This window comes from Ambystoma mexicanum, chromosome 7p, assembly GCF_040938575.1.
Source record: "Ambystoma mexicanum isolate Mex_15411 chromosome 7p, UKY_AmexF1_1, whole genome shotgun sequence".
Lineage (NCBI taxonomy): Eukaryota > Metazoa > Chordata > Amphibia > Caudata > Ambystomatidae > Ambystoma > Ambystoma mexicanum.
In genome coordinates this window covers 578,030,609-578,044,460 of record NC_090939.1, presented here as the reverse complement: position 1 = coordinate 578,044,460, position 13,852 = coordinate 578,030,609, and the positions used below count along the sequence as shown (strand labels likewise).

Below are 13,852 nucleotides of genomic sequence, written 5' to 3'. Positions count from 1 at the left end.
TGTGATATACTATGTTTGTTTGAATTTCAAGATATTAGGGGTGAAGTTTACCCCATTCTGTTTATGTTTTTTTAGAGCCCGCCCTGAAGAAGGACAAAGTCTGAAATGCACCGGCAAGGGCCTCTGCTGGTTAAATGATTGAACAGTACAATCCGGCAAATACATTACAAACCGATTGAACTTTAAGTACAGCGTTTATGTCAATCCGTTTGCCTTGTTGATTGACTGCATAACTACTACGACAAATTTGATCTATTGATAACACCAACTCTGAAGTAGTATTCACTACAAAACAGGCGTCTCCAAGCTCAGTGGATTTTCCAGTGAGCAATTTCTGCAGGATCAGGAGTCAAGCCACATAGAAACTGGAACAGTATAGACACTCAACTTATGGCATTGGGTACATTCACTTTCCAAGTGAGTAGGGAGAATGGTAAATCAGGGTTCGGGAAACTGAGTGGGTCCCCCTATTTATTTGCATTTGTTAGAAGAAAAGCAATGTCAATTTGCAATAGTACAAAGATGAGAACAGGTGGTGAGCCAGTTTATTATGAGGGTGTGAACCAAGTGTGACATAGACCACGGCTAAAAAGAAACTAAATATATCTACAAAGTAAAGAGTACTGTACAATTATACAAAATTACACTATTACATGACAACGAAGGGGTGAAGGGGTCAGATAGGGACAATGGAGGAGAGGGCAGGTGGAGTTCCCTCTTTGGCAAGTCCAGTTTCAAGTGGGCTTTGAAGAGATCCACACTTGGGTTGGCTTTGAATGTGATCCAATGGAGTGGGGCGAGTAGGGAGAAAGCCAGTGGGGCTGAGTGCAGAGGAGGAAAGGAGGTATTGAGATAGGATAGGTTATTTATAATGAGCTTGATACCCAGCACGGACCCGGGGATCGAATCTGTGTTGCTCCGTGTTGTCTTGCTTCCAAGGCGAGCACGTTGCCCTTAAGCTATCCTCCCGAGACAATACTGCCTAGAGAGAGATACAGGGCCTCATTACACGTAGTGTGATAAGGGTTTACCGGTACCGCTAAGCGCACCGGTACCGGTAAACCCTTACCGCCTTACTACGAGGTCCCTTTGCGGGTTGGTACTTTAACACCTGCTGTTTAGCAGGTGTTAAAAACCAACCCGCAAAGGGACCAGGGTTCTAATTACGGTACCGCAATTTGCAGCACCGTAATTAGCGCCTTCCCCATTCCCATAGAGCCCTATGGGGCAGAAATGGGAATGGGGAAGGGCAATGGGGGAAAGGGGAATTACCGCCCCGCCAACCTTGGAACAGGGCGGTAATTCCCCTTTCCTCCAAGGCGGTGCTGGTATTTTACCAGCATGGACACCGCCTACCGTGTAATGAGGCCCTGTCTGACAGGTACTGAAGAAGCAAGACCATTGATAGCTTCACAGACTTGAAACGTGAGTGGCTGTGCATGGAGAGCCAACCAGCATGGTGTTGAGAGGAAGTGGGGGAGGATCTGAGCAGGTTGTGGAGAGTGCAGGGAGTGAAGTTGAGGACTTTATTTATAGGGAGGAAGGAGTAGAGAAGAAGGACAAGGAGAGTGCACCCTGCACCTCTAGGCTCATTTTTTAATTCTGCAATTAATGGTGGTGTTCAGCACATTATTAAGTGTTGGTCTTTTTTGCAGATACATATGTGAGGGACAGGTATTCAGATAAATGTTCCCCGAATCAGACCATTTTAGTCGGATTAGAACACAAATCGCGTGCTTCCAGCGTCAGCAATGTAGCCACTAGATTTATTTTTCTGTCACAACTCCCGAAAACCTAGATCTACTTCTGTGCAAATGATGACACCTTGAACAATATGTTCCTCTTTTTTTAATACTATTACGTTTAGAACCTTGGCAACAATTGTGAGTGACGGTTTGAAATATTGACTACAGTGGACAGAGCCATCTAACGCTGTTCAGTTCAGTGACTGTGCTGCGGGAACGTATTGCATGAGGCTTAGGGTATTATGTACACGGCCACCGTTCTGGTGAAAAAAACCCGCAGGTGAGGTGAGCAAGTACGTTTCTAGAATGCACAAACCACAGTCCCTAGACACCTGGCACACTCTAGTCAAGGAAGTTGCCGAGCATCTTTTCGTGTGTTACCTTCCATAGAAAGTGCACCTGCACAAGCACATCGCGTGAGAGGCATGCCGGTACTGCACGACATTGGCAATCATTCGTGCTACAGTTTGAAGTAGCCTTTTTACCCGCTCGTCGACCCCCCAACCCCCCCCCCCCCCCCCCCCTCCAAGCGAGCTATCACTTGTGGCTTATCTATTCAAGCCACTGGATAGTTAAAGCCTGCAGGTTTTTACAATGACTGAAGTAACCTCCATTTGAAGTGCGTGAGATGTCACTTTTCCAGTATATATTCCTGGCCCGCATCCAGCAGACCTGAGAGGATATGCGTATGCGAGGTGCGCAGCCCTACTCTCGATGCACGTGCCCGACCCAACCCACTGACCCATTTCTGCATAACAAGGTTGAAGAAACCTAAACTGCTCATGTCCCAGCTCGCGCCCTTGCGTGCAGCTCGGAGACGCGTGCAGCGCGCACCTGTCCACGCAAGTCAAAGGCAGAGGCTTAAGCCGCTTACCTGGTCATGGCTCCCCTGCCCGTGAAAGAACTCCGGCGGGATTCCGTCAGGCCTTTGGTTTCCATGGTGATCACGCGCTGCAGCTCCGAAGATGTGTCCTCGCACAGAGAATGGTTCCTGCAACGGTGGGTTCCGAAGGACAAAAGAGAAGCACCGGTGTTAGTCGACTGTGCAGGAATGCCGATGCAGCCTCTCGCGCTGGGCACAGCACTCACACTGCTCAGCATGCAGCAGCTGCGGTCATGCACACACATCGATGGCTTCACTCCACAGGAGAGCTTCAAAGGAGAAAACACTCAGGAGAGCACATGTCACGCATGTCAATCAACTCACACAAAATAGGCACCACCACCTCCCAACCGACTCATTTCAAAGAGGACTCCTGGTTTTGAGGGAAGGAATTGCCCCGTGTGCATGCATCGTTTGTTTCCCATCTCAAATATCCATTATGCTCAATAGTTATCATTTCAAACCCATAATACAGAAGCTTCCAGAATACAAACATAGATGCAATGTAGCTCAGTCAAATGCATTTCAGGTTTTAAAACAGGAGCTTAAGCAGAGGTCAAAGTGGACGGAACATAAGGGTACAGCGTCCCCTTACTTCTTTAGGAAATCAGTGATTGTTCTCTTACTTTATGTAACCCAGAGTAGCATTCCTGGACAGCAGTGATGGCACCTTTATTGATGTATTTAGTAACTTCTTTCCTACTGGGGATTTGAATCTCGGTCGTGAGGACAGCTCTCTAGTGGCACACCATGCTGAGCTATCTTGCAGGTGCTGGGGGGTGGGAGGTGGGGGGGATGTTGTTCCTTTGTTTAGAGTGCCTGGGACATAAAGCACATTGTCAAGCAGTCACAAAACCCGGTTCTCAGCACTGATATGTATCTTCTGCAATGAATACTATACAATATAAGTATATATTATATAGTATATATTACTATCTCTAACACACAAATGTCTGTCCAACACTGCCTTGATGTACCTGACGAAACAAATCTCTAAAGCACAATCCACCAGACTAAGCCGCTCGACATATGTCGGCCACCTGACCACCCAGAGATTTAAACCCCAAAAAGCAGGAGCCTCCAGCTTTCCTGTTGTCGCAGCCAAATACTGGAATACCATGCCCTCGGATGCCCTCGGAGCTAAGAATAGATCCATCACTCTGGTCCTTCCATAGAAGACTCAAAACGTGGCTCTTCAGCCAAGACCTTGAGAACTGAAGCCTTACCTATCACCGAGCATAAGGCACCCCGTAAAAATATGCTCAACCTAGCTTTGCAAGGATGGTACCTTTGAACTGTTGTTACCCATGTATGTATATCCTGTATCTTGACCAAGCATGTAATGTAACTAAGTATGCAATGTAACCGTCTTCTTAAGCATAAGCGCCCAGATGCCTAAGGGTTAGGTGCACTCTATAAATGTAAAAATAAATAAATATATGCTACAGACACAGTGTCTGTACAGGTACTGGGCAGGGGGGAGTGCCTATAGCCCTAGGCCTGTCTCTTAAGAGGTGGGAATGGTGGGTGATTGGAGGGGGAGGCTGCTTAAAGGTGTATGCTTTGGGGGACAAAGACCAACAAATGGTCATTAAAGACCGCATTTTCTTTCTGCGTGTTCTCTATAGTACTGTAAACACAGCAGTGTGGGGTGCAGTGGAGAAAAGCAAGCTATGGTGTTTGCATTGTGGGGGGGTAGGGTATGGGGTCGCTGGGGTGTGGGGGGCAGGGATGGCTGGTGCAGGAGCAGAAGGCAGCGGGTGTACCCCACTGGGCTTGAGCAGTGAATCCCTTTATTGTCTGAAAGCAAAAAGGACACCTCTGGCCGGATGTACGAAGCAGCTGCGAATTTGCAATCGGATGCAAAGCTGACTGTAAATGTGACAACAGAATGCATGACGTTAAAAAGTGTCCAAATTAATTAACGCCACCGTCTGCATTGCGCTGCTAAAAAGTGACAGATTTGAATAACCGTGGTTCGCAAAACAGATGGTTAATAATGTGCAATGTGCAATTCAGTGAAAAAATGGCTGAAACGAAAGGTGAACACTTGTAAGCATTGCATATCTGGCAGCCATTTTAAAAGGGCACCCACAAACACTTCCAACATACCCCAACTAATTTTTAAGGGATTTCATGGACAATGCAGCCATTTTTTATATATGGGATAAAGTACCCCCTATCATACGTTATAAGGATATTGCAAGTCAACTCGGTGCTCCGTGACCAAATAGAGGAACGATGGATGACTTCTTTTATAAGGTCATGGAACTCTGAGGTAACTTGCACTATCTTTTTATGGGATATTTTACTCCTTAGACCTTATAACACGTGACCATGCACTGTCATCCGCTTTAATGCGTGGCTTCTTGAATAATGTAATGCAAGAGATCTTCCAGTTACTGATGCATGCAATCAATGGAGAATCTGTTTGGATCAAAACAAACCATTTCCTTGTTCTAATATATTGCTGAAAAATAATGTATGCAGTTTAATAAGATGCATTTAAAACAAGCTTTCTTTTTGTGTTTTAAAATAAGCAATAGCATACAGATTCTTTTTTTCATGTGTTAAACTCCAGCACTGCACAAAATAAACATACTACCACAAACAGTACATTATCAGTTATTGGCTGTAAAGTGTTACATAAACCTATTTTGGAAGAGAGGAATTTGAAAAACTTGTAATGGCTTTGAGTGCTTCAGTGACAGCTGGAATACTGCTCTGTGCAGGCTCATGCAGCAGGCATTGTGTAGTCACAACTTAAGCGTAATAATTGATTACTGAGCAGTGGATAGTGTGGGTCATAACGATGCCATCTGTGTTAACGACCTAGGTAGGTATAAACAATAAAAAAATAATAATAATAAATAAATACAATGATCACAGTGGTACTGGGAGATGCGAAGTGAAGTTTAGTACCCTGAGTGTAATGGATTCAAAAACACACGGCACGGTACGTCATGCGTAACAACTGAGCTACTCACGGGTCTGAGAAAGTGTAGAGTCCCTGTAGCAAGTGTAGTCTACAGCAGTGAGCCTGTATGCCCACTATGTAACATCTTTGTTTGAGTTAATGTTAAAAAGACCCGATCCGATTCACTTTAGAGTAAGGGACCCGGCAACATTATATGATTACGTGATTACGCGATCACGTGACACGGATGGTAATAGGAAGATGCCTTTAAAAGAGAGCCATCCAAACGGACTGTAGAAGCCAGTCAATATATGGACAGATTGGACAGCATTCGCCACTGCAGGAGTCTGTTGGAAGGCAGCAAGCACAGCCGCGAGGAGTTGGAATGACTCTTTATTAACGGAGCGCTCAGATAAGCCAATAGAGCAACATTTGCTGACAGGGTAGGATAGTTTTTATATGCTAAAAGCGATTCAATGTTCTCGATGGTATTAGCCACATGAGCCAGACCATTATGTTGTTTGTCTACTATCTTGAGCTGTAGAGCGTTAAAAGCGACTCTATGGGGTGTTTTCGATGGCAATTGCTACTCGAGCTAGACTATTAATTTGTCCCTATGCTGTCATCAGCTGTAGAGCGTCAAAAGTAATTCTATGTCTTCTAGATGGCAGTTGCAAGTCGAGTCAGATCATTCATTTTCTCTGATACTATTCTCAACAATAGAGTGTTGAAAGTGATTCTATGCGTAGTTCTATGATAGTAGCCAAATGAACCAGACCACTAATTTGCTCCTATACTCTTTTCAGTTGTAGAGTGCCTAAGATATTGCAGTAAGTAGGTATCCAGGCTAAAAGAGAGATTTGCCACCTGCTGTGGTCTGCAAGCTGACAGAAAGTTTGAGGTGTTTAGAAGGAATAGATTCTGGCTAGCCTGATCACCAACTATAAACATCAGAGTAAGAAGCTTTGTTGCTGCTATGATATGCTACAACATATGACTTAAAAGCCATAGTAATAAAGTCATATATATTTAACAGCTGCATATACCATGAGACCTGGTTGAGTAGACGAAGGGACATCGCTATTTAATATCGGTGGACTGATATACAGATGTAAGAAAACGAATACCTCTGATCGACTTGCGAGCTTGCACATTTAGACGCAAGGTAATCCTATAGTTTATAGACCTCCTTACAACAGGTTGCATGCTCCCTGTCCTTTAGAAGTAGCAGGATGATTAAGAAATGTTAATGTAGAGTAATGCATAGTGGCCCCAACATTGTGGCAAACATTCAGAGAAATGTGATTGGTATGGTGTTTAATTTATACCTAGAGTGTTCTTCCCATGAGAAAATGAGTCTAAGGTACATTGGCAGAAAGGAGTTGTCAAGTTAATGGTTCCCTTCCGCTGTGGTGTGATACATAGCATGTTGTATTAATGATATTACAACAGAGAGTGGTCAAATAATAAAACCATCTTTTCAATTACTTGCTTCTCACAGATACCTATTCAGTGTTTTTGCCTAGATGAAAGAAGAAAGGGTTTGGAACAGTTGACCATCCCCTGATGAAGTTGAAAAGACAAGATTAGTGTGCACATTACAAATTGGTGTGGTACTCACCCCTGAGGAAGTTCCTATTTAACTGTATAAAAATATAAGGAAAGAAACATGTTGGGTGTATCATGAATGTTGAATGAGAGGAGTGAATGAGTGACGGATGCACGAAGTGTGAGAAGGTATAGAGACTTGTGTAAAACACCATGATTAGAGATGGAGTGACACAATAGATCTTTGATGAGAAATTTTTCCATGTACAAAATATTAACCAAGGAATTGGAGTACCAGACAAATTGTTCTTGATGTGCTGCATGACTTTTGTATAAATCATAAAGTGTTTTTTAGAATTTTGTTGAATTATAAGATATGTGAAATGTGATATATCTTTTCTTTTACTGTGTTTTATAAAGTATGAAATAAATTGATATTTTTTGATAGAAATAAGGAAGTTGTATGTTGTAATTTAATAGAAATAGAGACATACTAGTGTGGCAAACACAATTGGGTGTGGGGGAGCAAGTGACACTTTGAAAAAATTATATTGTTAGTATTACTATTTCGAGAGGGCTGTTCTAAAGTGGTCCATCTAAAGATTACCTCTAGTCTCTCTGAGGTGTCTGAGTGAGCAGTGGTGAGGTAATTTTTTTTTTACAGGTCAATAGTGACATCGCCACTAGCCAGGGACGTCGTTTCACCAAAATGCCAGGGGTAATGGAAGTGACATCACACTGCTCTTGACCTCTGATGACATCACAGGAAGTGATGCCATTTGACTGCGCCCCCAAGTGACATCAAGGGAAGTTATGGTACACAACCTTTCCCCCCTTGACAAAGCAGGAGGTGGCATCACATAGCATTGTTCCTTAGTACACTAAGAAAGATAAAAAATGGTTACAATGTCACTGTAATATGATATACATTTCATAAAAGAATGGATCACCATATGTAGAATTAATATCAGTGTGTATAGGTCCATATTACCAAATTACTGTGAATGTAAGCAGATGTCCAACACAACAACCTGGACTATTGTACATCAATTGGGCTAAACAGTAAACAGCCAGAACATCTCGAAGAGGCCTAAACCCCAAAGTTCAGACATCCAGTGCCTGCCAACAGTCTGGAAACAGCAACTGACCAACACAAGTCCAACTAGAAAAACAATGGTCTGGAGGGTTGCCCAGAGCTGTGCCAGGAATGATGAACTTGTATTTGTACTTATTTGGTATTTATATAGCGCCTTAATCCAAAGCGCTTAACATAGCAAAAGTGTAAAAACGGTACAAAGCAAACAGATGAAGCTTGACATTGGGCGTCATGAATCAACCCTGCTGGATCAGATGTAATTTCAGACATTTGCAAAATAAAGGATAGGAGGTGATAGAGCGTAGAGAAAGAGGAAGAAGATTCCAGTGCAGGGGGGCAAGGTGAGCAAAAGTGCAAAAGCCTGATTGGGCACAGGGAGGGGCTGGAACTTCAAGTCCAAACTGAGAACTAGAGCAAAGGGAACGGGAGGGAGTGTATAATGAGACCAGTGACAAAAGATATTCAGGAGTGAGACCATACAGTGATTTAAATACCAAGAAAAGAAAAGTAAATTTAAGCTGTGCATGGAAAGGAAGCCAACCCAAAGCAAGAAGAGCAGAGGATACTGATTCACGCAAGGTCGGACAAAAGATTGTCCCAATAGCAGCATTAAAAACAGATTTTGGAGGAGCAAGTCGAGAAGTTGGGAGACCAAAGAGTGCAGTGGAACAATAGAAGAGACGTGAAAAGATTAGAGATGATATAAGTAATTTAGCTGTGCCAAAGGTTAGGAAAGAGCAAACTTTTGTAATATTAAACAGATGATAGTGGCAGGTTCGAGAAGAGATAGAAAAAATATGGTGTTTAAATGATAGAGCAGAGTCAAAGTAGAGTCCCAGATGCGAGCAGAGGATACAAAGAAAAGTTGAGAAGGAGGAAATGAAACAAACATAGGAGCAATAGGAGAGGGAATAGCAGTAGAAGGGAAAATGAGTAATTCTGTTTTTGTAGTACTAAGTGTAAGGTAATGAGAGGACATCCATGATTTGATGGCCATTATAAGAAGGAGGAGAACGACAGAAAGATCTACGTGTCGTCAGCATAGAAATGGTGAGATAAACCATAAGAAGAAACAACTTTAACAAGTGGAGAAGTATAAAGAGAAAAAAGGAAAGGCCCTAAAACCGACCCTTGTGGGACACCATGAGCAAGAGGATGGGAGTCAGAAGTTGCCTCAACCCAGGAAACAGAAAATGTCAGTTGGGACAGATAAGATTTAAACCAAGAGAGAACAGAACCAGAGAAACTAAAGGAAGACAGAGAGGCTAACACAAGTGAATGATCAATAGTATCAAAGGCAGTAGAAAGATCTAATAAAATGAGAATAGAAGAGTGTTTAGAGTAGCGGTATGTAGGCAACGAATTTAGAACTGAAAGAAGAGCGGTTTCGGTTGAGTGCATGGGTTGAAAACCAGATTGGAAACGAGGAAGTATAGAATTATTAGAGACAAACGAAGAGACTTGTAGATAGACAAGACGTTCAAGTAGCTTAAATATATATGGGAGAAGCGCAATAGAACAGAAGTTAGAAACAAGAGAGGGATCGGCAGAGGATTTTTTCAAGATAGGAATAATAGAAGCTTGTTTGAAGGAGGAAGGAAAAGTTGAGGTTAGAAGACAAATATTGAAGAAGGATGTGAGATAAGATTTGAGAGAGGGATAGACCTTAGAGGTGAGGACCGATGGAATAGGATCAGTGGGTGCAGTCGTAGGATGAGCATGAGTCATCAAAAGAGAAATGTCTTAATTTGTGATTGTGTAAAAATGAGAAATAGAAGTAACCGGAGGAAGAGTAGATGAAAAGGATGAGACTGGAGAAGGAGACAGTGAAGAATCGATAGCAAGGCGGAGAGAGGCCACCTTGGAAGAGAAAAAAGAAGCAATGTCAAAAGCAGATAGAGAAGAGTTGAGGGAAGGGTCTAGAGTTGCAGGAGAGAGAAGATGAGAGAGAGTTTGAAAAATACGTTGTGGATGAGTTGACTGGGCATGAAGGATATCCGAGAAATAGGATCGTTTTGCTGCTAGAAGACAATCATCATATAAAATATGATATTATGAATAGGTTTTAAAGTTGTTGTTGGGTTTGTAACAAAGCCATCGCCTTTCCAGGTGGCGTAAGGCATGCCGCATTGACTGGATGTGGGTGGAAAGCCAAGGTTGAGAAGCTCTACGAGATGGATTAAAAGGAGAGGCAGGATAAAGAGTATCAAGAGATGAAGAAAGTGAAGAAAAAAGAACAGAGGCTGCATCATCGTCTGACAGAGCTGAGAAAGTAGAATAGGATGGTAGAACAGCAGTACAGGTAGAAACCAATAATGAGGTGTTAAAGTTACACAGGTCGCGTCGAGAGAGTGTGCGAAGTGAAGTAGAGACTGGTAATGAAGGAGATAAAGGAAGGATGGAGGTAAGAAGAAGATAGTGATCAAGAGATAAACAAGGAGATATGACGCACCAGAAATGGATAGAGAGGGAACAGAAAAAATCAAATCAAGATGAGACCCAGAGATATGTGAAAAGGGGGTGGCAATAGGGGAGAGGAAATAAGAGTCCAGAATAGCAAGAAATGGAAGTGAAGAATGAGTAGTAGTAAGATGGAGATTGAAATCACCTAGGAGTACAAAAGGAACTGTCAGAGGAAGAATGTGAAGAAAATCACCTAAAAGAGGTCTACCCCTCAAAGTTCAGACATCCAGTGCCTGCCATGTGTCTGGCCACAGATGAGAAACAGCAACTGACCAACACAGGTTCAACTAGAAAAACAATGGTCTAGAGGGTTGGCCATAGCTGTTCCAGTAATTATGAATGATTTGAAAATGTAAACAGCAGCAGCAGTTCCACAACATCACCCCTAGAAAAAGCAAATTTTATTATTTTCTTTGGTCCTTTATATCTTGCTCAATGCCAGCCTCCTCCAGCTTCTAAGCACTGGAACAGGAACATAACCCATGTTGCACTGCATCCTCTTGTTCCCAAAGCAAGTGCCTTGCCCCTGAGCTATCTATCCTTCCAAAAATATTTTTGCTTGAGGACGCAAGAGATGGTTTTCCTCAAAATTGGAGGGCAACTTCATGTAAATTAATTATCTCACCTTGCGTCTATCTACAGTCTGCCTGTGATGCAGGTCTGGCAGATCTGGGTCAGGTCACACAGTACCCAGGCAGGATTGATGGCAGAAGCCACAGGGGCGCACCCCTCTCATCACAGGCTTAGTGGATCACTGGATGTGCAAAGCAGACAAAGAAACACTGATGAGATTTGCTTTTGTGCTGTGCTGTCACTGAGTACTACAGGCTGCTTTTACCCAGTCACAATTAGCTAGACTTAGCCCCGATTCACTTCCAGTTACTACAGTACTGGGAATCAGCTGCACAGACAGCCCTGCCTCTGAACCCAACCTTTCAGGCATTCTTTACAAATGCACTGCCAGCCTTTTAGTCATGGCGCCTTCATGGTTTTTCCTGCATCCCTGTTTTTTCTCCAGCTAACGGGATCAAGATTGCAGGTGAAAAAAGCGGTGGCACATTTAGCTGTTTTTACAACCGCCTTTTTCAGGTGTAACACAGATATCAGCTCTTGGCACTGCCTCTTTGTCCAGTGGCCCAGGGGTTGCAAGGACAGGCCTAGGAGTAGAAGAGGGGGAGCCAGGGGTAGCAGCTGCTACCCCTGGTAATCCCCAAATGACGTCCCTGCCAATAGACTGGATTAAGAAGCTTTTATAGTGTTATTGCAGGCGGCCATGCATTATAAGGGTCTTGTACCACCTTGTCCTTCCCTTTTCTCTTATAAAGTTGTTGATTGAGCTACTTATAGAGACATGCTGTTCCAACAAAGAGTATTCACCACTTTGCCCCCTGATCTTCAACCCCGGGTATGTGTGTGGGTGTAAGAGAGGTTGGGGCGGGGGAATGCTTTTCTCCCTATCCCGATCCCTATCCCTATGCAGATAAATAGTTTGTTCTGAAATATTGATTGCCATGTACAATGATGTTGAAGAGGAAGTCATACTTAATGATGTTTCATGGCAATGGAGTTTGCCGTTGTTATATGTTCAGAGATACCTCTTCCCAGTAAAAGACATCAGTTGTGATTGTTTTTTGGTCTATGTGCGACCATGAAAGGTAGATATTAGTTTTGCCACGGGCGGTGAATATTCCTAATATCTCTAGTGAATGTCAGGATGTGTGAAGTTTTGCAGATTGGTATTTAATGCGAATCCTGATAGTGATTCCTTACATTCAAACAGAAAATCTTTCTGAACTGACAACCTATTCGACGTTATTGTTCTATATGCCACTTAATGACTTACGGTTTGAAAGTTGGAAAGATACAAGATATCTTTTGCATACATCTGGTAAGCGATTTTGCACCTCTTTCTCATCTACAGTATGCAGGAATTACCACTGGTATACAATGTCCCTGTCATAATAACATACAGGCAATAAACCTCTTCCTTAAAAAGCTGTAATACAAATGCTGATACCCTGTATCAGAGTTTGACATTATCAGAGGCTAGGAGCACTCTGTAAGCTATTGCGTAACTTAATACCACTAAAAATCATCATTTAGCCCACTATTTGAATTTGGGGCTAGTATCAGCTGTGTGTTTGTTCTACTTGAGAAGACCCTATAGTTATTAACATTAAATTCCCGGTTGAGATTTTTTGACAGTTGCAATGGATGCACAGAGGTTTGCTACAGGTGACTGGAGCTGAAGGGTAACAAAAGGCTTGGAAAGAGGAGCATAATGGCTGAGGAATAGAGGTACCCCCCTTGAGTAACACAACAGGTCCCCCCTTTAAGTGGGGGAAGGACCCAATCAACATGCCCGTGCAGACCTGTTTTTAAAATCTGAAATGGCATAAATTACTAACATCAGGAACACCCACTCAAGATGGTGAATACCTCAGGGATAGTCCAACAAATGTTAACAGATTCCTTGACCACTCTAAAAGAGTTTAGTTCCATAGGCTAACTCGCTAGTGTTGGAGCTATTTGGCGGATCCACACACTGAGGAGTTGTTTCTGGATCCGATGAAGATACTTTAAAAAAAATAACTCTATTTCCACTGTTAAGTGACTTTAGAAACTAGAGTCTTCCTGACTGACTGCTACTATCCCTACGCTATTAGGAGCAGAAATGTCTATCTACATATCTCCTTTCAAATATTGGGAGTGGTAGTTCAAGTCGTCCTTTCTACTTGAAAGTCTTGGAGCTGAATTAATTTCATGAAGTGCAACTTTCTGAATTGAGATTAGGTCATGTACACTCAATCTGAAGGTTTTGTCAAATTAAAGTTCACAGCGATCAAGTCTGAAAAGGCCCCTATGAAAGTAGGATCTCAAGATTGCTTACATTCTTAGTTGGAGACCTATATGGAATCCTGAGAGAAGAACGGTACTCTGACACGTTCACTGCATCGACCAGACGCAGTCATGGATGAAACATGGAGATCGAGATGCTACTCCAGTGGGAAACCCAAGGGAACTCCGGACACCGGCCTGTGGACGACCTGTAACAAGAAGCTCCTTTCGCGTTCAAGACACTGACTGCTCCACAGTTGTGTTCCACAGAGGGAGCGGGAGGCTGCTGCTTCCTGAAGTGTGCTGGCACTGAAATGCAGGTTCGAAAATGTTAAATCTTTTGTTAAGCAAGACATCATAAA

The 13,852-nt window shown here is 43.0% G+C and overlaps 1 protein-coding gene across 2 annotated transcripts in view; it reads right to left on the bottom strand.

The window, feature by feature from the left end:
• Positions 1 to 13,852, bottom strand: part of CNGA3 (cyclic nucleotide gated channel subunit alpha 3) — a 645,151-nt gene that overhangs the window by 211,656 nt on the left and 419,643 nt on the right. For both annotated transcript variants that reach the window (XM_069636583.1, XM_069636584.1), the window contains exon 3: positions 2,620 to 2,736. In XM_069636583.1, the coding sequence (XP_069492684.1) occupies positions 2,620 to 2,736 (117 nt within the window). The remainder of the gene's footprint in view (positions 1 to 2,619; positions 2,737 to 13,852) is intronic.